We start from the raw sequence: 25,136 nt of genomic DNA, 5'->3' as shown, positions 1-25,136 counted from the left end.
GCATGGGAAATGCATCTTTGACCTTTTAAATTAAAAAATATGTTTTAGCATGGCACCTTAGACAAGCCCTGTCTAGCCTAACTAATGTGACATGTGACTGACCCGGTGCTGAAATTGGAAATTAGAGATGTAGAAATGCACTGAATAATAAGCCTCAATTATTTCCTGAATGATTTCTTCTCACATTAGATTCCAATTATCCATCACTATGAACCCTGGAGACTTCATCCATAAGGGAGTCTTCGGCTTTTTATTGTTTAAGTATGTATAACCAAACAAAACTATCAGAAAATCCTTACCAGAAACTGAGAATGGTTTCCTTATGGCTCTGTAGATATTGCCAAGATTCTCTTTAAGATTTACTTAGATGGCACTCAAATAAGATTCACATATGGAATTACTCTCCACACAGGAGCTTGACCTGGGGGAGCTGAAGAAAGCAGAGATTACTTAGTAACTTCCAAAGCAGGAACTCTTTTACATTTCTCTCACCCTGGATCTAATTCCATTGGTAAATACAATGCATATTAAGTCATAAAGCATTAATTATGAAGAAGACCAAGAAGTACTGCAGATCATCAACCCTCCTGGCACTGCAAAGATAGAGAGGCTGGTGGCCAGGAATGGCTAGATGGGGCTGGAAGACTGCTGGGTTCCTGGCACCAAGAGCTGTGCCATAATCAGAGGCTGAGAGAGACAGACTGATCCCAGCAGGAACACACCATCCCTTGAAGACAATTTCTAAGATTCACCTGTCTTTTCAAGAAGGGCTTTCCCCAGCTAGCTTGTGGGAAGCGGCCTTTCAAATAGGAATATATGTAATGTGGTCAGCACAACAAGCCTTAAGATCTGTATGCAGAATGCTCTTAAATAATACAGTTGTTGCTGACACTTCTTAAATTTTGGTTAAGTGAACTTGGTTGTTGTTTTTTTCCCAAGAAGTAAAGATTGCTATGAAGTCAAACAGAATATTTATAGGCTAGCATGAAAATATAATGCTTCTGTTTAGGCTTATAACCTGAAAATAAAAACATATTTTTTAAAAAAAGTAATACCAAGCCGGGCGCTGGTGGCTCACGCCTGTAATCCTAGCTACTCAGGAGGCTGAGATCTGAGGATCGTGGTTCAAAACCAGCCCGGGCAGGAGAGACCGTGAGACTCCTATCTCCAATAAACCACCAGAAACCCAGAAGTGGCGCTGTAGCCCAAGTGGTAGAGCGCTCACCTTGAGCTGAAGAGCTGAGGGACAGCGCCCAGGTCCAGAGTTCAAGCCCCACGACGGACCAAAAAAAAAATATTTAAAAGTAAATAAATAAAAAAGTAATACCAGAACATTCATTTAACAAAAGTTGAAACATGGGGGTGAGTGTGGTAGTGCACAATTATAATCCAGATACTTGGGAAGCAGAAATAGGAGGACCACAGTTTGAAGACAGCTTAGGCAGTTAGTGGGGAGTACATCGTTTAAAAAAAAAAAAAAAAGAAAGTAAAAGTGTTGTAGTTCAAGCGGTTGCTAACAAGCACAAGATACTGAATTCAATAATCAATACTTAGTACCACAGAAGAAAACAAGGAGAAAAGAGAAGAGGGAAGGAAGGAAGGAAGGAAGGAAGGAAGGAAGGAAGGAAGGAAGGAAGGAAGGAAGGAAGGAAGGAAGGAAGGAAGGAAGGAAGGAAGGCAGGCAGGCAGGAAGGAAGAAAGGCAGGCAGGCAAAAAAGAGTGAGTTGATCTATCTTTCTTCAAGACCTTACATGGAACGAATGGAGCCACGATTTGACTGGATTGTTGCCATCATCTATCAGCTAAGATAGTTTGCTTTCCCTTGATCTACTATTTTGACTATTATATAAGAAAACCAGAATAAAGTAAAGCAAAGTTTTAGAGTAAACTTGTCTGGGGTCAAATTTCATGTCCACTACATAAGCAGCTTAAAAGACATTCTAGGTCTCAGTTCACTCAATAATAAAATGGACACAATCATAATTCTTTCTATGCAGATACCTCTCCCTAATCTGACTTCTCTGTCAATATGAGCTTGGTTCAGTACTGGATGCACATTGGTTCAATACGTCTTTTTTTATGACTATTTAAAGAATTTTATATCAACAAAACGCTATTAAATGAGATAAGCATTGGTTCCTCACCCATTTGCTATGCATAGACCATTACTATGCTTTGGGTCTGAATATCCTCCAGTGGCCCATGTATGAAAGGCTTAGTCCCAGCCTGATACTATTGGGAGGTGGTGGAAGTTTGAAGAGGTGGAGCCTAGTGGGCAGTCCTCTCCTCATTGGTGCACTGTCTCTTTCTCATTTTCATGTCCCACCTGCTTTGCTCCACACTACCTGCTCCCTGCTATGACACACTGGGTTACCCTTGGGCTCAAAAACTGAGCCAAAATAAGTCTTTCCTCTTTGCAAATTCATTTTCTCAGGTATTTGTTAGTGTCACAAGACTTGTGACCACAACATTGTAATGAAAATTGTGGATTAAATTGAAGTGCAGTTATCTCAGAAAAAAATAAAGTAGATGAAAAAAATTATTCCTAGAGAAAAACAAACATGACTATTTAAAAAAAATAATGTTGGGGAAAAAAATGTTGGCTGGGCACTGGTGGCTCACACCTGTAATACTAGCTACTCAAGAGGTTGCCATCTAAGGATCACCATTCGAAGCAAGCCTGGGCAGAAAAGTCCCCATAAGACTCTTATCTCCAATTAATTGGAGCTGTGGCTCAAAGTGGTAGAGCACCAGCCTTGATCAAAAGAGCTCAGCGACACTGCCAAGGCCCTGAGTTCAAACTCCACAACTACAAGAAGAAAGGAAGAAGGAAATAAGGAAGGAAGGAAGGAAGGAAGGAAGGAAGGAAGGGAGGGAGGGAGGAAGGAAGGGAGGAAGGAAGGAAGGAAGGGAGGGATGTTGGGAGATATTGTGGTAGTAATGATAATTATATTTGAATATTTTGTTTAGCTTTAAGAAAAAAGAACTGAAAAGTACAAATGATCTTGTGTAGGTTGGTTGAATTGGGAAGTGACAATTTCTGGAACACATTAAAGGCAAATCATAAATTCTTGAAGGGGGAACAAAGAAAAGAAAAGCATGAGAGGCACTACGAAAATTCTCAAGAAAAAATTTCCTAGAAATACATTTTTGTTTGACTTCAATTCCTAACTTTGAATTTTAAAAATACTTTGGATTCCAAAACAAAAATTATTCAGGATGCAATGTTTTAAATGTACTTTTGATGCTTTTGAATGGCAGCAAAGTAAATCATCTCAATATTGTAGGTTTGCTTTTCCCTTAGGCATTAAAAATGCACTCTATACCTTCAAATTTTTACTTGGCAAAGGGGAGAAAGAAGTTCTGCTTAAGATATGCTGATGAAACAGTGAGAAACCACCCTCCAGTGTCTAATATGAAACAGACCTGTTACTTAATCGTTATTATGTATATGTGTACACTTCTATTCTTAATTCTTATGTGCATTATGTGTGTTCATGTTTGTGCATGTATTGCATTGGGGTTATCCATTCCAGCATACTCTAGCGTTCAAATGGTCCTTATTTTTTTTTATAGTACAAGGCTCTGCTTTTTGTGCTTTTTTTGTATTTTTTTTGCTCTAGATATTTTCCTTTCAATGAACAATTCAGACTCAAACTGCATATTGGTAACTATATTTTGAACCAAAAATTCCTCACATAATAAATACATTTTATGCACATTAACTTCAAATTTACTTCAGAAAGCTATTTACAATATAAATAATTATAAAGGGGAACACTTTGCAAGATATCATTGACATAGCTAATATTTTCTACTTTACATTCCAAAGTAAAAGTTCAAATTACAACTGTATACTACAATATCACTAAAAACTATACATTGCAAGGTGGTTATTGGAATATTGGCAATCAGTATATTTTCTCACAAATATAATCCCTTTTATAGCATGGCAGTCAAAAAACAAACTAAATATTTTATCTTTTCCCTTTTGAAACGCCTACTCATATGTTTTATTTTTTGAAATATTTCCCTTTGGAGAAACAAAACAGAAAAAAATTACAGTACTTCTAAAAATTTTTCCACACCAATTTCATTTCTTTCAAAATGTAAACACATCAAGATTGTTGGGTATAAATTTAACAGTTATTAAATGTGTCCCAGAACAAACTCTTCCCATCCAAGTTTGTGAAGCAATGCAAAGTCCCATGCAGCAAAATTGCAATAAATTAAACTACAAAGGTCTGGTTTAAAGTTATCAATTAGAATTTCTTGTGTGAACTATAATATATATAGATGTATATATAAAATTGGATATAGCACATTCTATAAATCCCCAAGATGATACAAAAATCATACTCTGTGTGTGTGTGTGTGTGTGTGTGTGTGTAGCTTCTGCAGTCTTAGAGAAAGAACTCTGAAAAAACACCTATTTGGAAATGAGTACAATCTCATTTTTTACTTAAACACTACCCGTACAACCCTTGTGCACAAGAAATGAGCACTACACAAAAATTTCCCCCAAAGAACATCCTCTATGTATGATATTTTTGCATATGTCCATAGCTGTTCGATCACTTGTTTTAAGATTTAGAATGTTTTATTCACAGTATGTTTCAAAGAAAGAACTAGCCAATAGATGTTGCTTAGATTTAAATGCCTATTCACAAAAACTTGACATTTACAAGTTACATCACTTAATTGGAGGATCACAAGGTTTATGCTCTTTATCCAGTCATTCAGAAAACAAGATGAATATCTATACTATGATTTGGGTCAAGTTAGGGTGTCCAATCTGGCCACTCAAACTTAGTAAATCAAAGGACTGTATTAAAGCATTGATTCCGATAAACAAGGTGATGGACTCCCAAATGGCCAAATACTCAATTTTCCAAATGTCAGCATTTACTTAGTTACTCCCAACTACTCCATACTTATACATTACACCTAGTATCTTGGTAATGCCCTGCTCTTGAAAAAGAGAGGGCAGTTGGGCTACAAAATAGCAAATCCATATTCAGAGTGTCTCTCTAGCTGTATTCCTCTATCAAATTTATTTGGTCTAGATCTTGAGTGGGGAGCAGTCTTTCATGTTATTTTAAGATAGCTATGCATGTTTTCCAAATGATCTTGTATTAGCATTGATCCTCATCCTTCAACTTAAAACAGAAAGAAAAGTGGAACATATTATCCCTCTCTGGAAGATGCCATTAAAGTACATTTTAAGTGGGATTCTCTGCCCAGAGGCAGCATGTGGCAGCAGGGTGTAGATAGAATTAAGAACAGTCCTCAGTGGAAATATTCTGGCCCTATAAAATATAATCAGGAAATAATAAGTGGTTTTTCTGTATAAACACTGAAGGCAAATCATTTATTGCATCCTGTCTCATTGTGAGTGTCACATCAGCATTGTCAAATAGCCTTATACTAAGAAATTAGTTTAGAAAGCTAGCACATTATACTCATCATATTATCTCAACGGAATGGTGGAGCAGAAACACATCTATGTTTGACCTGGAGTGACTGTGACCATACTATGATGTATTTAAAATAATACATCCATAATAATTTTAACCATTTTACCAAGAAAGATGGGAGACATATTCATTTACTTCTTTGGTCATCCAAATTTTTAAATTGGCTCAAGCAGGGAAAATGAGCAATAAAGATATTCATCCTAGAAAGCATGAGTTTTGTAATATCTAATGAATTATTACACATTGCATCAGTATAATGGGATATAATATGTTTCTATGAAACCCCAAGGTGATTTTTTAAAAAGCATCCTTTGCTCTATTTCAATCAAGTTTCATAGTTTTCAGAACTTGAGCAAAGTTATGAAAGTGATGGATTAAACTAAAACCAAGTTTAGTTTGATTTTCACCAATTAAGTTATTGAGAACGTATTTATTTATATCCCATATCTTTAAAAGACACAAATAATACCTTCCTTGTGAGGAAGTATGTTCCTGCACAGAATAAAATAGTGCAGATTATAAACAGATTTTTACACATCTACGTGATTAGGAAGAAGTCACCTTGTCATAAAAATGTCAGTTTATTTTGGATCATTTTCAAAATAATGCCTTTTTCCAAAAAGAAAAGGTAAACTAGAAGGCATTATATGTAATGAAATGAAATTGCTGCTACAAAATTATTGACACTCAGCAAATTAAGAAAATGGTCTTTACTTGAAACTAAGTCAATCTATCAAAATCCTTAGCCAAGATGTAATTTAGGTAATTTTCCCTCCCTTTAAAAATAATGGTTATGGGTTGGAAATGTGGCTTAGTAGTAGAGTGCTTGCCTAGCATGTATGAAATCCTGGGTTCAGTTCCTCAGTACCACATAAATGGAAAAGGCCAAAAGAAGCATTATGGCTCAAGTGGTAGAGAGCTAGCCTTGAGCAAAAGAAGCTCAGGGACAGTGCCCAGGCCCTGAGTTCAAGCCCCAGGACTGATTTAAAAAAAAAAAAAAAGTAGCCACTAGCTAGGCACTGATGGCTCATTCCTGTAACCCTAGCTTCTTCAGAGGCTGAAATCTGAGGATCACAGTACAAAGTCAGGCTGGGCAAGAAAGTTTGTAAGACTATTATCTCCAGTCAATCAAAAACCTAGAAGTGGAGTTGTGCTCAAGTGGTAGGACCACCAGCTTTGAACAAATAAAGCTCAGAGAGAGCACCCAAGCCCTGTAGTTCAAGCCCCAGGATCAGCTGAAAGAAAGAAAGAAAAAAGAAAGAAAAGAGAGAAAGAAAGAAAGAAAGAGGGAGAGGGAGGGAGGGAGAGATGGACAGAGAAAGAGAGAAAGAGAAAGAAAGAAAGAAAGAAAGAAAGAAAGAAAGAAAGAAAGAAAGAAAGAAAGAAAGAAAGAAAGAAAGAAAGAAAGAAAGGAGAAAGAGAGACAGAAAGGAGAAAGAGAGACAGAGACAGAGAGAGGCAGAGAGAAAGAGGAGAGAGAGAGAGCAAAACTGTCATCTATCCTAAGAAACATTATTCTCCTGATGAGCCCCTATCTGTAGAATCCATAATTTATTCCTCCCATTAATTAGCCTACATATAAAAAGCCACTGGAATTACTTTAGTGACAGACTTTTCTTTAATAGCAGTTCCTTTACTTTGTTTCCTGTTCCCATTTCTTTTCCAGTATTTGTTCTTGACAAATTTGGTGGAAATTTTTCTATAAGTAGAAAACAGCTGCACAAATTTCCTTTCCTTTGTCAGACACTCATGTTTTGAAACATTTGTCTATAGAATTCTGCAAAACCTTTAGCATTCTTAAAATCTTATTTCACATTGCAAATTGATCAGTCTATTTTAAATGTTTTGGAGGTTCAATACAAATAGTTGTCTTAAAAGTACTTACTAGTCTTTGTTTAGAAATTAACTCAAAATTGACTTTTATTGTATTTGAAACATTTTTAATGTAGATATGATTACTCCCTTTCTTATTTCTTTTAGCATTTATATTGACAAATGTTGCTGTTACACAAATGATTAATTCTATGTAACATCTTTTCTCCTGTACAAAAACCCAGTATTCAACTCTCAAATTATTATCATACAGATTATCAACAATCTAGACTTCCAAATAATTGTATTAAATGAGGAAAATATAGTATTAATCCCTGAGTGTCCAATGTCATGTTCTGTTTTCAAAATGGTAAGTCACGTTCTTCTAGTACATTCCTCTCCTTGAATATGGCAAAAGTTTCAGACATGAGACTCCTACAAAATATTTTCTATGAGGCTTCTCTGATCAATTGTGTCACTTCACTTTGATTACTAGAGAATAGTGCATTAAATGAATTCTATTCTCCCTTCCCCTTATGAATTTCTACCATCTATACTTTGTTTGATTCTAAGAGAAGTTTAAGTGTTACTATACCTTCCTAAAAGAGCCCAAGTACCTGCTTAAGCTACAAACCATGAAGATCTTTGCATGTCCTGGCAAAATCAGGACAACTGGTCTTGACAACTCATTGCAGAGTTAAGTAGCTCCCAACTCCGATTCTGCTGCACCAATGAACCACAGAGCTGTTGACCATTAGATCTGCCTTTCAGTACAGAGATCTGTGACCCAGACATGCCATTGACACATCTGAGATCACAAGAATCATTCACATGCAGAGTCAGAACCAGAACCAGAACCCAGAGATCTTGGCATGTAGTTTCATTAGTCTTTCTGCTATATAGCACACATATAAAAAGCAAAATTTTTTTGTTTTCATTGTTAACAAACAATAAAGAAACCCTGCTTATTATTTCCATCAGAATACTCCTCTCACCCCCTTAACCACTTGCTTATCTGCTTTTATCTTAGCCCCTCTCCTTTACTATGGCACATCTGTGCTTTGAAATGTTTTCAAACACTTGCCCAGCTGTCATATCACACACTTCACAGGTTTGCCTTCATTATTTCTATACTTAGCAGCCTTTTTTAATTTCTTAGGGAATTTGGTTTGAATTTTCTACTTGGTTGGTTTATCAGCAAGCCCCCAAACATGTTGCTTGCTTAATTCTGAGCCATCAATTGTTTCGAGATAGCATTTTGTCCTTCTCTGACCCTGGCCTTGCCGTCTTCATTAAACTACTTTCAGCTGAGCACACCACACTTCGGATGTGTTTCCTACCATCTCAATGCTGCTACTTAGAAAACCCCTTACTCCTATGACAGTGCAATTCTGGCCCTTGTCTATCTCAAAAAGTAAGGTGAAAATACACCACTTTCTGATTGCTTATAATGGATTGCAGGTGAAAGCACATTCTTGTACCACAGCCAGACCATTTCCTTAATTTATGCCTGAACCAAATGAGATGACTGGTTTGAAACCACAAAGAAGAAGTCAATTTATGAGATGTATCTCTTTCTTCCTTAGTTATTTTGAGCAGGGACATTTTGTTTAAGAAGTTTCATATAGTAAAGTTAGGGAAAGGTGCCCAGGTCTGGTGTGTTTATCATATATGTTCTCTATTTCTGCATGGTTAGGTGTGTTTCTGGCATATAGTCTCTATTTCTGCATGTAAAGTGCACATAGGATTTGTGAAGAGTGAGTAATCTGTCTGTAGGAATTTAAAGGGATCATTACAATACAACATTGCCATTCTTCAGCCCTTCCATGTGGCATATATGCTTCCTTGATTTACATGAGTATTTTTCAGTTCAAATACATATCGATTCTAGTTCCCATATAATTGGATGGGCTATTTATGTAGTCACTTTATCTCCATTATCTGTATATAACCCTGAATGCTAGTGCTATGTTTTCTTCTTTGATTTCATGGGAACACATGTCATATACCCAGGAACTTAAATTACCCTCTCTTGACAATCTGTGGTGTAGTAAGTGCTGGTAATGGGACATTAAACTATAAATATGTTTCAGAGACCCTTGAAGAACAAAACATTTTAGAAAAACATCAGCTTCCATTGGTTATTATAACAGATGTTCCTTTGTGTCCTTGTGCTGGGTCTGGCTGCATCCTCAGATGGGAAGTTACATCAAAGTGGGAGCCATTACAGCCCAACGAATAGTTTCTGATGGTTTCACTGTCATATAAGTGCTCCAGGGCATATCCAGTTAATGTGTAAGCATGCTTATCGAAATACTGCCGGTGGGAGCCAAAGCAGTTTGGAGAGACAGCAGAATGGTCTCCTCCTGTCTGATGAGGAGACATATCTGCATGCAGATAGTCTTTAGCTAGGATCAAACTGGATTTTGAAATGCGATCGGAATTGGGGCTACTTATCCGAGACAGTGCGGTGGGACTGTTGTCATAGTCATTTTCATGGGGACTCAGCATCTTTCCCTCTCTCTGCTGGATGTGGTCGCAGGGTGATGTGTTGGCAAGGGTGGAGCTATGGCAGACTTCACCTGTTGCTGGGGGCTGTGGGTAGTTTGCAAAACAGAGTGAGTGTTTTTTCCCAGCTCCGTTTATGGAAGCCAGTTGGTCTGGGGGAACTTTTCGGAGCTGCAATCTGTTCTCTTCTTCTTTAATCATTTGTTGGGTAGCTCTGATCAGAGTTTCAATTTTGCTTGGTTCCTGTGGGCTGCTTTGATACTGCTCCGTGCGGTATCTCTCACCAGATTCACTGGCTGACCCTGGGTCTGGGGAACTAACCACACTATCTTCATCCCAATGACCTCGTCCTGGAAATCAGAAAATGTAAAAAGTAAGTTGTTTAAAAAATTCATGTACATGTGCATGCATGCATGTATGCACGCACACACATACATACACACACACATTTCTTTTCCTGTTAAAGTATATCATACACTTTTAATTTTTTTAACATAAAACTTAAGTTAGACACACACCTACGTGCCAGAATAGTTGCTTTATTGCTCTGGAACTTGTGTTGAGTTCACATAAAGTTGGTGGACATTAAGTACAGATAAGATTTATAAAAACATTTTTAGACCATAGCCTTATTGTGGGTTGTGAATGCCAAATGGCAAATTAGGAATGTTTCCACCTCTCTCTTTGCATTTTATTGGATCTTTCCAGCTTCCAAAAAGTAAGGAAGGAAGGAAGGAAGGAAGGAAGGAAGGAAGGAAGGAAGGAAGGAAAGAAGGACATAGAAATTGGTTTATGGTATTCTTGAGAGCGGTGTTGGTTAGAGTGATGCCTGGAAAATGCTTTCAGTTAAGCTTGAAAAAGACAATAGCACAGACTGAACCTTTTTTTTCTATACTACATAAAATAAATCACTGAAAATGTTAATGTCATTCAATGAATCTAAACAAGGGTTATATAAAAGCCCTTAATCTTAACTTTCAACTAGTCACGGGTTAAAATATATCTTTTACATATGTGTGTGTGTGTGTGTGTGTGTGTGTGTGTGTGTGTGTATTGATGGATAGATACAGATATATTTTGTCCCAATCAAAATATAACACTACTTTATTAAAGGACAGGGTAAGCATTCCAACTTCCAAGGTCATTTTATAGGAACTCTGATATCTCAGATGGCTTCTGAAGCAATATGAAGAATAAGTAAATATTAGCCGAGTGTCGGTGGCTCACACCTATAATTCTAACTACTCAGAAGGCAGAGATCTGAGAATCATGGTCCAAAGCCAGTCTGGGAAAGAAAGTCTCTGAGACTCTTATCTCCAAGTATTTACCAAAAAGCCAGAAGTAGAGCTGTGGCTCAAGTGGGAGAGTACTACTCTTGAGTAATAAAGCTTAGCAACAGTGCCAGGGCCCTGAGTTCAAGCCCCAGGACTGGCATGAGAAAAAAAAGAGTAAGTAAATACTAATAATTTGAATAACTTGCTCTGAACCAAGGAGAGAAACATAATATAAATAAAATGGATACATAATGCATCCAAAATATATTCCAAGGCAGTCTGATATCAATGTAAAAAGCAAGGAAAACAATCAAGCAGAGACATACAAAAACTGAAAACTTCCTAATGCAGCAGAGTTGCTGTGGATCACGCCATCACTGCTTGCTTCCCTTTCCTCTTTCTTTCATTTTTATTTCTAATATTTTCTTACAGACCAGGTAGATGAAGCCAGGATTTCCCTTGCCCTTCTTCATTTGACAAGCAATTGCCCTTTGCTCTTCATTACTAGACTACTGAAATGTTCCTTGATTCAGAACAGCCTGTTTACTCAAAATAAAAGCTGAATACTAAAAAAGCAAGAATGGAAACAAATTAAAATTATTCCTAGAAGGCCATTAGTGTCTGGGTGGCATCTGTGGCTTTATCAATGGATAAAGACGAGGAGAGTCATTGCCGGCCTACATATCAAATGTGCCACTGACTGACTTTTAATGAAACAGTGAGGGTTTCAAAGAACCGCCTGGACCCAAGCTTGAAATGCACAGGGTGGATTCTCCAGCTTACTTTGAAATGAACAAAGAAAAGCATTTCCAGTGATCAAAGCCTTAACTTCAGGGCCCATTTCCATGTGTTGCAAAGGCTGTATAATAATCCTAAGGTGAAAATCTCTGTGGTTACTAAATGTCCTCCATCCTTACTGCAGGCCACTGTGGTTTTCATCATGCGGAGGGACAGTGGGTGGGGCAGTTAATGGATCTGGGTACTAAATGCCAGAGAGGCAGAAGACTATGGCATCAGTGACTGACCTCACCAATCTATCAATAGTGCCTCACTGCAATAAACCCTGCTATAACTCAGTGAACCGCTATTCACCTCCACCTTTGAGTCCTGGCACACAGAAATACATACATACATACATGCATGCATGCATGCATACACGTGCATGCATTTAAATGGACCTATATGCATATATGCAGATGTACACACATACACACATACATATATAGAGATGGCAAGTTCGATAGGAAAAAATTGACTTTGATTTCTACTTTTCATGATTTTGGTTTTGTGCTGATACTGGGACTTGAACTCAGTGCCTGGCTGGACGCTGTTCCTGACTGCTTTGTTCAAGGCTAGCACTTTACCACTTTACACCTCCACTTGCATCTCTTCGGTTGTTAATTTGGAGATGAAGAGTCTCTGACTTCCCTTAGAACCTGGGCTCTCAGCCTCCTGAGCAGCTAGGATTTCAGGCCTGAGCCACCGGTGCCCAGCACATTTTCCTTATTTTTTTAAGATGAGAAACTTGTTGATCTCACTTGTCACAGGTTCTGCCACTATGACCCAAATGAACACACTCAGCCAGAGTGGCCTTGGTTTTTTTTTAACATTCCAAGGGAGTGCAGAAGGAGAGGCCCCCTGGGGCGGGCCACTCCAGACCCCGATGTACTCACGGCACCTGGCCCGGGAACCCACCTCCCGCGCTGGGGGCCGCAGGAGTCCCGACCGCTCTTACCCTGGATCCTGTGCACCGAGGCGATGTGCGGCATACTGTTCTCGTAGGCTTCTCGGCTTTCCGGGGAGGCCTTGGTCAGGGGCAGGGCTGCCCGGGAGCCCCACCAGGGCTCCCTCCCGGCCTGCGGCGTCCCCAGGAAGTACCTGCCGGCCTCGCAACGGCCCCCCTCGCAGGCCTGGGTGTGGAAGTGCCGGTCCTCCACCAGCCGGGAGTGGTCGAGCGCGAAGCCGTAGCAGAGCGAGCTGCGCTCCGAGAACTGCCGGTAGGCGCACGACGCGTCGTGCTGGGAGCCCGCGCGCTCCGCGGGGTCCAGCAGCTGCGGGGACGCCGCGTCGGTCAGGGGGCTCCCGCCCCACTGGCTGTCGTGATCCGACTCTGATCGCTCCGTGTGAAAGCCCGAGTACTGAAACGGGGAGAGGAGGGAGAGAAGGCCAGGGCCAAAATACATAAATGAGCTAAATACACACAAACAGCCTTGGGTGCCCCCCACCACCACACATAGCACCCCTCGAGTCAGATTGGCTGGAGACTGCCAAAACAAGAGTCACTGCAACTCCTGGCCACCAACGTGGAATCGCTTAATAAATCGGATGATGCCTCCATAGAGAATCCTAGTGGTGGCCGAAAGCAGGAGTTTAATAATAATGATGATAGTAGTAGTAGTAGTAGTAGTAGTAGTAGTAGTAGTAGTAGTAGTAGTAGTAGTCAGCCAAACTTTGGTAGCTCAATCTGTAACCCTAGCTACTCAAGAGGGTGTGATCTGAGAATCAAGGTTAAAGCTGGCCTGCAAGGGGTTGGGGGGGGGGTAGGGGAAAAGAGGGTGTAAGATTCATCTCTCCAGTTAACCAGCAAAAAAAAAAAAAAAAAAAAAAAAAAAGCTGGAAGTAGAGTGTGGCTCCAGTGGTAGAGCACAAGCTTTAAGCAAAAAAATGCAAAAGAGAGTGAGATAAGAATGTGAGACTCTAAGTTCAAATCCTAGAAGTGGTTAAAAATTAAATAACAACAACAATAATAATAATAATACATAGCGAACATTGAAGTTGCAGTAACTGGATGAAGTCCTCCAGTGAATTAGTCCAGCAAGTTCCTCTAGGTACACATTACTGACAACTTTGCTTTCCCCTTTGTATGCATAGGGGAGCTACAGCTCAGAGAAGGAAAGTGATTTGCCCCAGCCAACAGGGTTAGTCTGAAAAAGAACCAACATTCAACACAAGTTCTTCCTCATTGCCCAAATGGTCTAATTTTAATTTTTCCCCCCCAAAAAAACCTTATATTTTATTTCTTTTTGCTTTTGCTTTCCACTTTTTTATTCTTTTTCTTTACTCTTTTGTGGAGGGGAGGGCAGATCTTGGGGCTTGAATTCTAGGCTTGGGCACTGCCTTTGAGTTTTTGTGCTCAAGTATAATCCTCTATTACAGTGCCATTTCCACGCGCTCTCTCTCTCGCTCTCCCGCTCTCCCGCTCTCTCGCTCTCGCTCTCTCTCTTGTTAGTAGTTAATTTGAGACAAGCTTCTCAAGAACTTTCCTACCAGGCTGGCTTTGAAGTGCGATCCTCAGATCTCAGCCTTCTGAGTAGCTGGGATTACAGATGTGAGCCTGTATATTTTAATTAGAAAAACAAAATGCCAGCCTCTCCACAAGATAACCCTTTCCCTTACACCAAAGGAAGTAAGGATGGCGCCACTGGCCATAAGGAGTAGGGCTCCCTGTGCTACGCAGCGTCCTCCCCGATCCAGCCACTTGCCTCGGGGAAACAGAGCATCCGTGCTGTTCCAATATAGGAATTGCCCTCTCTCTGCTTGTTTTTTTAAAAGTAAAAACCAAGCCTATTTCTGAAGTGCCCCAATCAAGACTTCTGAGCCCTGTTGAGAGGGAAAAGCCTTCCTGAGTGTACACGGGGAAAGTGCAAAGAACATCTGCCCTTCACTCACAAAGGAAATTCAACACAAAGCATCCTTGCTATATAGGAGATGCAATTCAAGAGCACAGAAAGAAGAGTTGAAAAGATAAGCCTCTTGTCAATAGCCCAGAAACGACAACAGTAAACACACCACCCTGGGATATTCAAGTGAAGTTGATGGTTCATTGAGACCTAGACCTCATACTGCTTTGGAGCTACAAAGAAGCTTAATCTCAACTTTTAGTGGGTTCTGTGGTTGCGGTAGTTAAGAAAACCTACGGACATGAACCAATGTGCATCCTCAAAACTGCCATCCATCCTCACTCCTTTAAAATGAGTTGTACTGCATGTTAACTCTTTTGAGAACATGACAACTTCATTTCTCAGTATAAACTATTTCAGGTGTTCATTAAATAACAGAAGAAGAAGAAAAAGAGAAGACTTAAAGAGAGGAAGAGAGCCAGCCAATCTATGCAGGAAGTGCAACGTCGTGACGGTGAATAAACACTGCATAAGAAGGCTTCTGGTCTTTCTCACCTCCCTGTAGCCATTTCTGCTTTCAAGTCTTAATTTCTTTTAACAGGAAATAATGTCATGATGACAGTAACCTACCAAGTGCTAAAACAGAGTTGGAGGTATTAGTGATGGACAGCCAGGCAAACTTGTTTCCAGGCCCATACCTACTATACCCTGCAGGATCATCTTGGGTAAATTATTATGTGTTTCATAGTGTCCTCTTTAAAATGATATGTTAATTTGATTAGACATTTTCTAATTTTCTGATAGTCTTTGTGCTATTGAAATACATGATTTCTTTGCTACTCTGTACATTCCACTAATTTGAAGAAGACAATTACAGCCAGGAGGTGGTTCACACCTGGAATCCCAGCATTTGGGATGATGATGCAGGAGATTCTTGAATTTGAGGCCAAGCTGCACTAATAGTGAGCTGCAGGCCAGCTCTGTGACTTTGTATCTAAATAGATAAATACTGATAACTATAACCCAAGTCGAAGAATTTTTATTGTCCTAATAAAAGAAAGTCATGGGGCTGGGAAGGTGGCTCAGTGATAGAGTGCTTGTTTTGCATGCATGAGGCCCTGGGTTTGATTCCTCAGCACCACATAAGCAGAAAAAGCCAGAAGTGGCACTGTGGCTCAAGTGCTAGAGCTCTAGCCTTGCATGCATGAGGCCCTGGGTTCAATTCCTCAGCACCACATAAGCAGAAAAAAAAGCTGGAAATGGCTCTGTGGCTCAAGTGGTAGAGTGCTAGCCTTGAGCTGAAGAGCTGAGGGACAGCACCTAGGCCCAGAGTTCAGGCCTTATGAATAACTAAATAAATAAATAATTTTACTACAATGCCAATTTTCCTTTCTATCCTATTATTACACAAGTTAATGAAGGCACATGCCTTTTGGTCTGTAGTACATTCTAGAATATAGAGGACATTTTATCCTTTTGAGATAGAAAGTGATGACAGTCATTTAAACCTAGCGATGGCATACCCTCCTTTCAAACTACAGAGTCAAGAAGCACAAATTATATCACATGTGACTCACAACATCACTAATATCAAAAAGCAGGAAATATGACTAACTTCAAGTTATTTATAAGTGAAAAAATGTATTTAAAAATTAAAAGATCAGCATTAGTTACTATGAACGTCTGGATGTAGAACTGGTAACCATAGTGTAAGGGAAGGCAGAAGACACTTAGAAGGAAGGCGGTTGACTTCAGTACATAGACTAAGCATTGATTTTTTTAAAAAGTCACTTCTTGTTAGAACTTCTTTCAACAATAATTTAATTTTTTTAAAATCACTCTCAGAAAGGCAAATGCAATTTTAAATGCCAGACTATAAACACAAGGCAGACTCTGGTGTTTGCCAGTCACTGGGAAGGATGTCACAGGTGTACAAAATTTAAAGTGACAGCCTTTTTTAAAAGAGTCATTTCCACATGAGGAAAAATAGTCAGTTGTTCCTCAGAGAGATGGCAGTGAAGGGAAAGAAGGAAGACCCAAATTTAGGGATTCATTAGATACATAAAAACATAAAGCATAAGACAGGCTAATCTAATTCTAATTTACCCCTTTCACCACACCATCATCCACCAAAAAAAAAAAAAAACAAGCCCCTATTTTACAAACTGATAGGAAAAGGTAGTCTTATAATAGTATCACAGCCTATGAAGCATTAAGGAAGAATGAAAAATTAAGCTTCATAGGAAACCCAGGGTGAAAGAAAACACAAAAATGCAAATGCAAATGCCTCGAGCTAATAAAAATTTTATCAAATAATTATGAAAGAAAAATTGTAACACTCCAAATTGAATTCAAATACCTCATAAAGTGTTTTCAGGTACACACACATAAACACACATGTGGCACACTTGAAACCAGAAGCTTTTGCTTCACATGCACAAGGATTGGCTTGGTACTCAGCACAGCAAAAATAAATTACTATTACTGTTGTTATTATCATTGCTATGATTATTCACAAGTTGGAAAAAGAAGAATAGATGTGGTTGAAAACTTAATAGAAGAAGTTGAAGAAAATCTGGAAAACATCTCAGAGGATTAAATTACAGAAATTAAAAATACCAGAAAGATTATAAAGAAGATATAAAAGGTTTGATATATGTATGTTTACATAGAAAGAAATGGAATTAGAATTGTTTAAATAAAAAAAGAGAACATTGTTTAAACACAAGAGGAGACTAAACTTAGAAAATCGATGTACATAATTTCAAGATTTAGTATATAGCTACTAAAATAAAGAGTGGTATTTATGGAGAAACAGATTGATAGAACAGGATAAAAAAAGAAGCCTACAAAATCAGACCCACACAAATATTCTCAACTTATTTTTGAGAATTTAATGAAGGAAAGTTAGATTTCACAACCAATGATGCTGGACATTCATAAGCAAAAAAACAAGTGGACTTCATCCTATGTGATCTATTAGTGGTTGCTTAAAAAAATAGTTTAAACAATCACAGACTTAAGTATAAAATGCAAAATTATAATACTTATTAAAAATAGCACAAGAAAATCTTCAAAATCTAGGGAAAAGTAAAAAGTTCTGAAATGACAACAAAAGCACAATGCATATAGAAATATGATAGATTGAACTTTAAATTTTAAAATCTTATCCTACAAAAGAACCTATTCAGATTATGAATAACAAACTACAAACATGGAGAAAATATTTATAAACTATATATCTAACAAGGTACTAATTATCTAGAACATATAAAGAACTCCCTAAACTCTACAATTAAAATACAATAGGAAAAGATATCCAGATGGAAAATAATCACATGAAAGATGTTTGAAAACATCAATACGTAGGGACATGCAAATTAAAACCATCAAAAATACAGTGACATATCACAGCACACCTTTCAGGCTGGCTAAAATTAAAAATACTGATTCTACTAAACTGGCAAAGGGAAACTAGAATACTCAGACACTGCTGATGAGATAGCCACTCCAGAGACAGTGTTACTGCATCTTAGAAACCTACATGTGCACATGCCACATGCAATCCCAGACACCTATCCCAGAAAAATTAAACTACATTTATTAAAATACCTGTGCATCAGTATCTATAACAGTTGTCCCCACATCCAGGTTCTCTTTGTTTCCTTAGGATTTATCATCTGGCAAACGTTTAGGTACACGGTGGTATTATGTACGTTCACCATCACCACTGTCCAGCTCCAGAACCCTTCACCTTGGAAAACTAAATCGTGAGCCCATTAAACAAGAACATCACCCTCCCCTCTCCGTGTGACCCCTGGAAACCATTTTTCTACTTTCTGTCTCTATGAATTCAACTATTCTAGGTATCTTGTAGAGATACAAACATACATTATTTATCTTTTTTTTTTAGATTTTTAAAATTTTCTTGTAAGTGTGACATCCACAGGGGTTACAGTTACATAAGTCAGGTAGTGAGTACATTTCCTTTTGAACAGTGTCATCCCCTCCCTCACATTCTCCCAGATTTTCTCCTCCCAACTTTCCTCCCCTTCAAGTTGTATAGCTCGTTTCCAATATACTATCTAGTGATCATCACTGATGAATTAGTTCACCCTTTGTACCTCCTTCCCCTCCTCAAATCAGATAAACGAATACACAAAACAAAGGGTACAGAAATCAAAATTTGTCTTTTTGTGACTGGCTTACTTCACCTAGAATAATATCCTCAAGGTTATCTATGTTGCAGCATAGAAATGTCAGAATTGCTTTCATCTATATTGCATTTTGTTTATCCATTTATTTGTTGATGACTTGAGTTATTTGACTTTATAAATATATGACTGTATCTATGAATCAAATAACATAGTAATATCATGTATATAAAGTAGAAACTATAGGAGACATAAGAACAAATGAGGAAACTTTATATTATTATATCTTGTATTATATATATGAAGAAAGATACTTTATATATTGGAGAGTAACATCACTCTCAGTCTAAGACAAGTGAAGTTTAAACTATAATAAATACTATATATGGTTTTTAAAAACAATTAAATTATATGGGTATATCTCAAACTTTACATATTACCAATATAAAAGAAACCCTAGAAGTACTGAATTAAATTACATTGAGAATAGTCAAATCAAATAGATTACCCTACACAGTCACTCCATGGAACGGGATTAAGTTTGACATAGGTATATTAAATGTTAGGAAAACAAGATATTTAATTTAGTCTCAGGAAAAAATTAATTACTTTAATTTTTTGGGGGGTCCGGTTGTGGGACCTGAACTCTGGGCCTGGGCGCTGTCCCTCAGCTCTTCAGCTCAAGGCTAGCGCTCTTCCACTTGAGCCACAGCACTATTTCCGGCTTTTTTCTTTTGGCTTATGTGGTGCTGAGGAATCAAACCCAGGGCCTCAGGCATGCAAGGCAAGCACTCTATCACTGAGCCACCTTCCCAGCCCGACAATAATTTTTTTTAAAAAAAGGAAGAACACTTGTTGGTAGTTTTCAAAATTGATCAAATGTTAGCCCACAAAGAAAGCCTTAGTAAATTTCATGATGTGGGAATATTATAAAGAATGCTCTCTGATAGCAATAAATAAAAATAAAAATTTAAAACAAAAAAATTAAAAAGACCCTTCTACCTAAAAAAAAATGTGTTAAATAACAGCTGGAGATAATAAGCAAACACAAACACAAATTGCTCAAATTAGATTATAGTTTTTTTGGAAAATGATCATTGAAAATGCTATATATTCAACTTTATGGGATTAATAGCATTAAATATCCAAGTCAACTTAACTAAAAGAATAGAATAAATTCAATTCTCAGTTCAAATCTTGGAAACCACTACAAAGCAAAAGAAATCATAATAAGAAATGTTCAAAGATATAAGGATTGGGGAAAGAACCCAAATCCTAAATTGAGACTTCAGAAAGAAAGGAAAGGAGGGAGGGAGGAAAGTAAAGACGGGGAAGTGAGGGAGGGATGGAGGGAGGGAGAGAGGGAGGGAAAATGTCCAAAGATACAAGTTGCTTATCCACAAAAATATAATACCTCTAAATACGTGACAGCATATTTAAATCTTAAGATAGTGCAAATTTAAAAAAACCACTAAGATATGACTTTTTGGCTATTAGCTTAGCAGCAATTTCAATGCTAGACAATGTCCTGGCATGGGGACAGGTAGCAGGTGCCCCCACATATCTAAGTGGGAATGCAAACTGGTATACCCCTTGTTTAAGGATTTCTAGCAATGCCTTGCAACCAGCAACATTTACTCCTTGACCAAGAAGTTTCTCACTGCTAAAAAAGACATCCTAAAAATACACCTCCACTATTAGTAAATAATCATACGTAGGTTGTTTACTATACCAACATTTGCATTAGCAAAATAGCAATCACCTAAATGTTCAAATACAGGTGTTAGTTGAATAAGCTTACTATATATACATTTATCGTTTTTCACAGGAAGACATATATGAGAGAATTATTTGTGTGTATATAGATATAAATATTCTTATAATATATAATAAATTATATGTGTATGTGTGTATATATAATATATTATCATTTTTAATGCACACATCTAATATACTGTTGTACATGTAAAAATAGAACAAGTAAAACATGCATGTATGTTCTAACTTTTATGAAAAGAAATCAAAGAAGGAGGCTAGAAAACAAGCCGAAGGAGGGAAGGTAAAGGAAAAGAAGACAGAAGGATAGCGGGTGGAAATATAAATTTATTCTGCTACTGAAAAAGCCTAGAAGCAATGATAGGGACACTTAATAAGCACACTTAATATACAGACCTTAATTTCTTATAACCTTTTCCACTAAAAGGAACTAGAGCTTCCTAAAGAAATTGCTGATGCCAGGGTTGGGGTATGGAAGATGAAGGAGGATTTGAAACATTTCAGTAAGTCACAAAACAGGAAAGTGTGCTCACAAAATAAAAATGATGGGGTTGCTTCAAAAAACACATGAGGCAGCTTGAAGAGATTCTCACTCGCATACAGGAAAATTTTAAGCAAGAAAATGAGGACAGCAAACTGTGAATTTTAATCCACTAAACAAAATAGTTATCAATGAATTCATACAAATAAGCAAATTGATAAATGGAGGAGAAAAGAGAAATCTTCTATATAGAAGAGTGTCTGTCAACTGGTAAGTGTGGAATATTTAAATTAGAAAAAAAGTACTTTGCAATCAGTTTGAAGATTTCTGTGAGTGCAAGTTAGCATAGATGGTAAATCTAGGGAGGAAAGTTTTATAGGGAATGTGATGTTTTATAGTTTTAAAAAGTTGTCCTCAGAAAACTGTTTTAATTGACAGAGAAAATAACACTAATGATATCATAGAGAAACCTTGACCAGGTAACCAAAATTAGTATCTCCAACTCACTCAGAGTAGAAAGACAACCCATGCTTCTGAGTGTGATAGTCTGAAGACAAAATGTTAGTATGGAGTGTTCTAGCAGATAATCTTTGGAATCTGCCCATGAAGAAGCAGCACACAAACTCAACTTTTTAAAAATTGGGTTTGCTGGGCTGGGAAGGTGGCTCAGTGGTAGAGCGCTTGCCTTGCATGCCTGAGGCCCAGGGTTCGATTCCTCAGCACCACTAAGCAAAAAGAAAAAAAAGCCAGAAGTGGTGCTGTGGCTCAAGTGGTAGAGTGCTAGCCTTGAGCTGAAGAGCTGAGGGACAGAACCCAGGCCCAGACCCAAAAGACAAAAAAAAACTGAGGTTTGGCTGAAGGTATGGCTCAAGTGGTAGAGCTCCTGCCTCACAAGCACAAAGCCGTGAGTTCAAATCACTGTATCACCAATAATAATAATAATAATAATAATAATAATAATAATAATAATAATAAATAATAATAACTGAACTGTAGTCCTCAAAAAACCTATAATCCCAAGGCAGGCAAAGAGTGTAGGAATGAAGTTCAAGGCTAGCCCAAGCACAAAAGTTAGAGAGACTCCATATCAATCAATAACTAGGTGTCATGGCATGTACCTGTTATCCCAGCTATGGGGAAAATGTAAGTAGAAGAAACACAGCCAGGGTGGTCAGGCATAAAGAGAGACCCTCAAAATTAATCAGTACAAAGGAACCTCAAAAATAACCAATACAAAAAAAGGTCTGGAGGTATGGCTTAACTGGTAGGGTGCCCACCTAACAAGCATGAGGCCTTGTTCAATTCTCAGTACTGAACAGAATCGAGTAACATGTAAGAAATAACAAGGAAGAAGTACTAGGCTTAAAGGAAACTAAGAGACATGAAAACAACATGCAATTTAAAATCCTAGACTTAATCATGTACTGAATGAAAACAACAAATGCTATTAGGGACAATACTGGGTAAATTTTACATCTGGATGGTAAGATTAGATAAAACTATTTATTCACATTATACTTCTTATATGTGATTATGTAGAGAATATAAGTCATTAGGAAATCTACTTGTGAACCTAGGTATAGTACACAGGACCTAAATCTACTGTGACTTGCACCAAAGTCATCTTTCCTTGGGCCTTGCGTTACCCATTGCACAAATTAGAGACTGTTTTTCAGGATTTCAGTGAGAAGCAAAGAATTTATATCACAGCACATTTTAAAATGCAAACATCAGCTGGGCCTTGGTGTTCACATCTGTAATCTTAGCTACTCAGGAACTGAGATCTGAGGCTCATGCTTCAAAGCTGGCCTGGGCAGGAAAGCCCTTGCGACACTTACCTCCAATTCACTACTAAAAAAGCTGGAAGAACTCTTGCTCAAGGGGTAGAACTTTATTAGTCTTGGGCAAAATCAGCCCAGGGAGTGCCCAGGCCCTGACTTTAAGCCCCAGGACTAGCACCAAATATTTTTAAAAAAGAAGAAAAAAGGCCAATATTAGGATGGGGGAGAACAATGAAAGGGTGGACTTTGATTAAGGAGCACTGAACACCCTGTGTCTTGTATATGTTTATCTGATTTGAAGAAAGAAGGGGAAATCACAGAAATGATGAGACAAAGGGTATACCAATGCAATAGTGATACTCACAAAAGACTATGTTGGAAATGAACTTTACAACTTAACGTTAAATTGCAGCCCCTTGTAAAACCTTTTGAAGTCCAGAAAAAATAAATAAATGCATAAATAATCAATTCCATCTTCACAGTGAGATGGGTGAAAAAAAGAAATATGTGAATGCAAATATAAAAATGCAAACATATTGCAAATATGAGCCTATCATATAAAATATCTCGTCACTTCCAAGAAAGCAAAACATTATGTAAAAGTGATTTATCTTGTAGCCTATATTATCTAGAGGCCAGATTTTTAAACCCATCTTACAGACATGTTAGAGGATTATAAATAAAACAAATATATGTGTATATGTGTATTTATATATTAAATATATATTACACACACACATATCTATATATATTAAAGGATCACAAATTCAACATTCTCAACAGCCAGCCACTGAAACAAAGACTTTTTCTTGCAAATATTCCAATTCTGCCAGTGTTTCTTATCATTAGTTTGGTGAAAAGTCATGGGGCTTGAACTCTAGGCCTGGGCACTGTCCTTCAGCTCTTCAGTTCAAGGCAAGCGCTGTACCACTTGAGCTACTTCAGCCAGCTTTCTGGTGGAGATAAGAGTCTCACAGACTTTTCTGCCTGGCTGGCTTTGAACCAAGATCCTCAGATCTCAGCCTCCTGAGTAGCTAGGATTACAGATGTGAGCCACCAGCACCAGGCTTTGGTAAAAAGTCTAAAAATGTGTTGTAAGGATAACAAGAAGGAAAAATCATGGTCAGTTAGGTTACAAGCAAGCCTATGGATGTTCTCCTAATCATCCTTGGTATCTACTATTTTCAAGTAAAATACAAATCATGTTTCATGAGCTACTAAGGTACCTGCTCTTCTTCCTCTGGAAAAAAAAACAAAACAAAAACCTTTTCTGCTATATTTAAAGCTGAGAAGCCAGGTGCTTATCTCCAATAAACCACAGAAAACCAGAAGTGGCGCTGTAGCTCAAGTGGTAGAGCACTTGAGCTGAAGAGCTGAGGGACAGCGCCCAGGCCAGAGTTCAAGCCCCATGACCAACCAAAAATAAAAATAAAAAATTATTTAAAGCTGAGAAATTGAACAACTTAGTCCTCAATTTTGAGAATTTACATTCACCAAAGGAAGTTCATGGAAGATGAGTTTTTGGTTAATTTTTGTAGAATTCTGTTTTCCCTTCATAGAAAATTTGGTGTTGAAAGGGGTGACGTTGATCAAGACACATCACATTCATAAACTGCTTTCTTAAGTGGCAACTCCTTTGTACAATTACTTAAAGATAATAAAATGTATTAAAAAAGAAAAAAGAAAGAAAGAAAAGAAAGAAACTTTGGGCCGGGCAATGGTGGCTCACGCCTGTAATCCTAACTACTCAGGAGGCTGAGGATCATGGTTCAAAGCCAACCCAGGCAGGAAAGTCCATGAGACTCTTTTCTCAAATAAACCACCAGAGACCTGCAAGTAGTGCTGTGGCTCAAGTGATAGAGTGCTAGCCTTGAGCCTAAGAGCTGAGGGACAGCACCCAGGCCGAGATGAAGCTCCATGAGTGACAAAAAAAAAAAAAAAAAAAAAAAAAAGAAAAAGGAAAAGAAAAGAAACTTTGGTGTCATTCTGAATACTCTTAGTTAAGCCTAGTGTCTGTTTTTAATAATTTACAGAACAAGCATTCATGTTTGCAAATTTTAAAACAAATCCATAGAAGAATGCCCATGTTCTTATAATATATGAAAACAGATGCGACCCCAAAAGTTCTGCCCTTGGGATTCACCTTATAAGACAGTCATGCCTGCGTGCTTAAACTTACTACCTCCTTAGACAAAAGGTCTGAATCACAGGGATTTAAATGTACCTGAAGAGAACTATTTGCAATGATTTCTT

The 25,136-nt window shown here is 37.9% G+C and overlaps 1 protein-coding gene across 2 annotated transcripts in view; it reads right to left on the bottom strand.

Annotated features, from left to right (window-relative positions):
• Window positions 1–7,443: 7,443 nt before the first annotated feature.
• The window catches only part of Sim1 (SIM bHLH transcription factor 1), an 81,327-nt gene continuing 63,634 nt past the window's right edge, over window positions 7,444–25,136 (bottom strand). For both annotated transcript variants that reach the window (XM_070010244.1, XM_070010245.1), the window contains exons 11-12: window positions 12,807–13,209; window positions 7,444–10,147 (exon numbers count right to left, since the gene is read on the bottom strand). In XM_070010244.1, the coding sequence (XP_069866345.1) occupies window positions 9,417–10,147; window positions 12,807–13,209 (1,134 nt within the window). In that variant the 3' untranslated portion in view covers window positions 7,444–9,416. The remainder of the gene's footprint in view (window positions 10,148–12,806; window positions 13,210–25,136) is intronic.

This window comes from Dipodomys merriami, unplaced genomic scaffold (assembly GCF_024711535.1).
Source record: "Dipodomys merriami isolate MVZ:Mamm:240054 unplaced genomic scaffold, mDipMer1.0.p SCAF_8, whole genome shotgun sequence".
Taxonomy (NCBI): Eukaryota; Metazoa; Chordata; class Mammalia; order Rodentia; family Heteromyidae; genus Dipodomys; species Dipodomys merriami.
The sequence above is the reverse complement of the archived record's forward strand: the minus strand, read 5'-3'. Positions and strand labels throughout refer to the sequence as shown.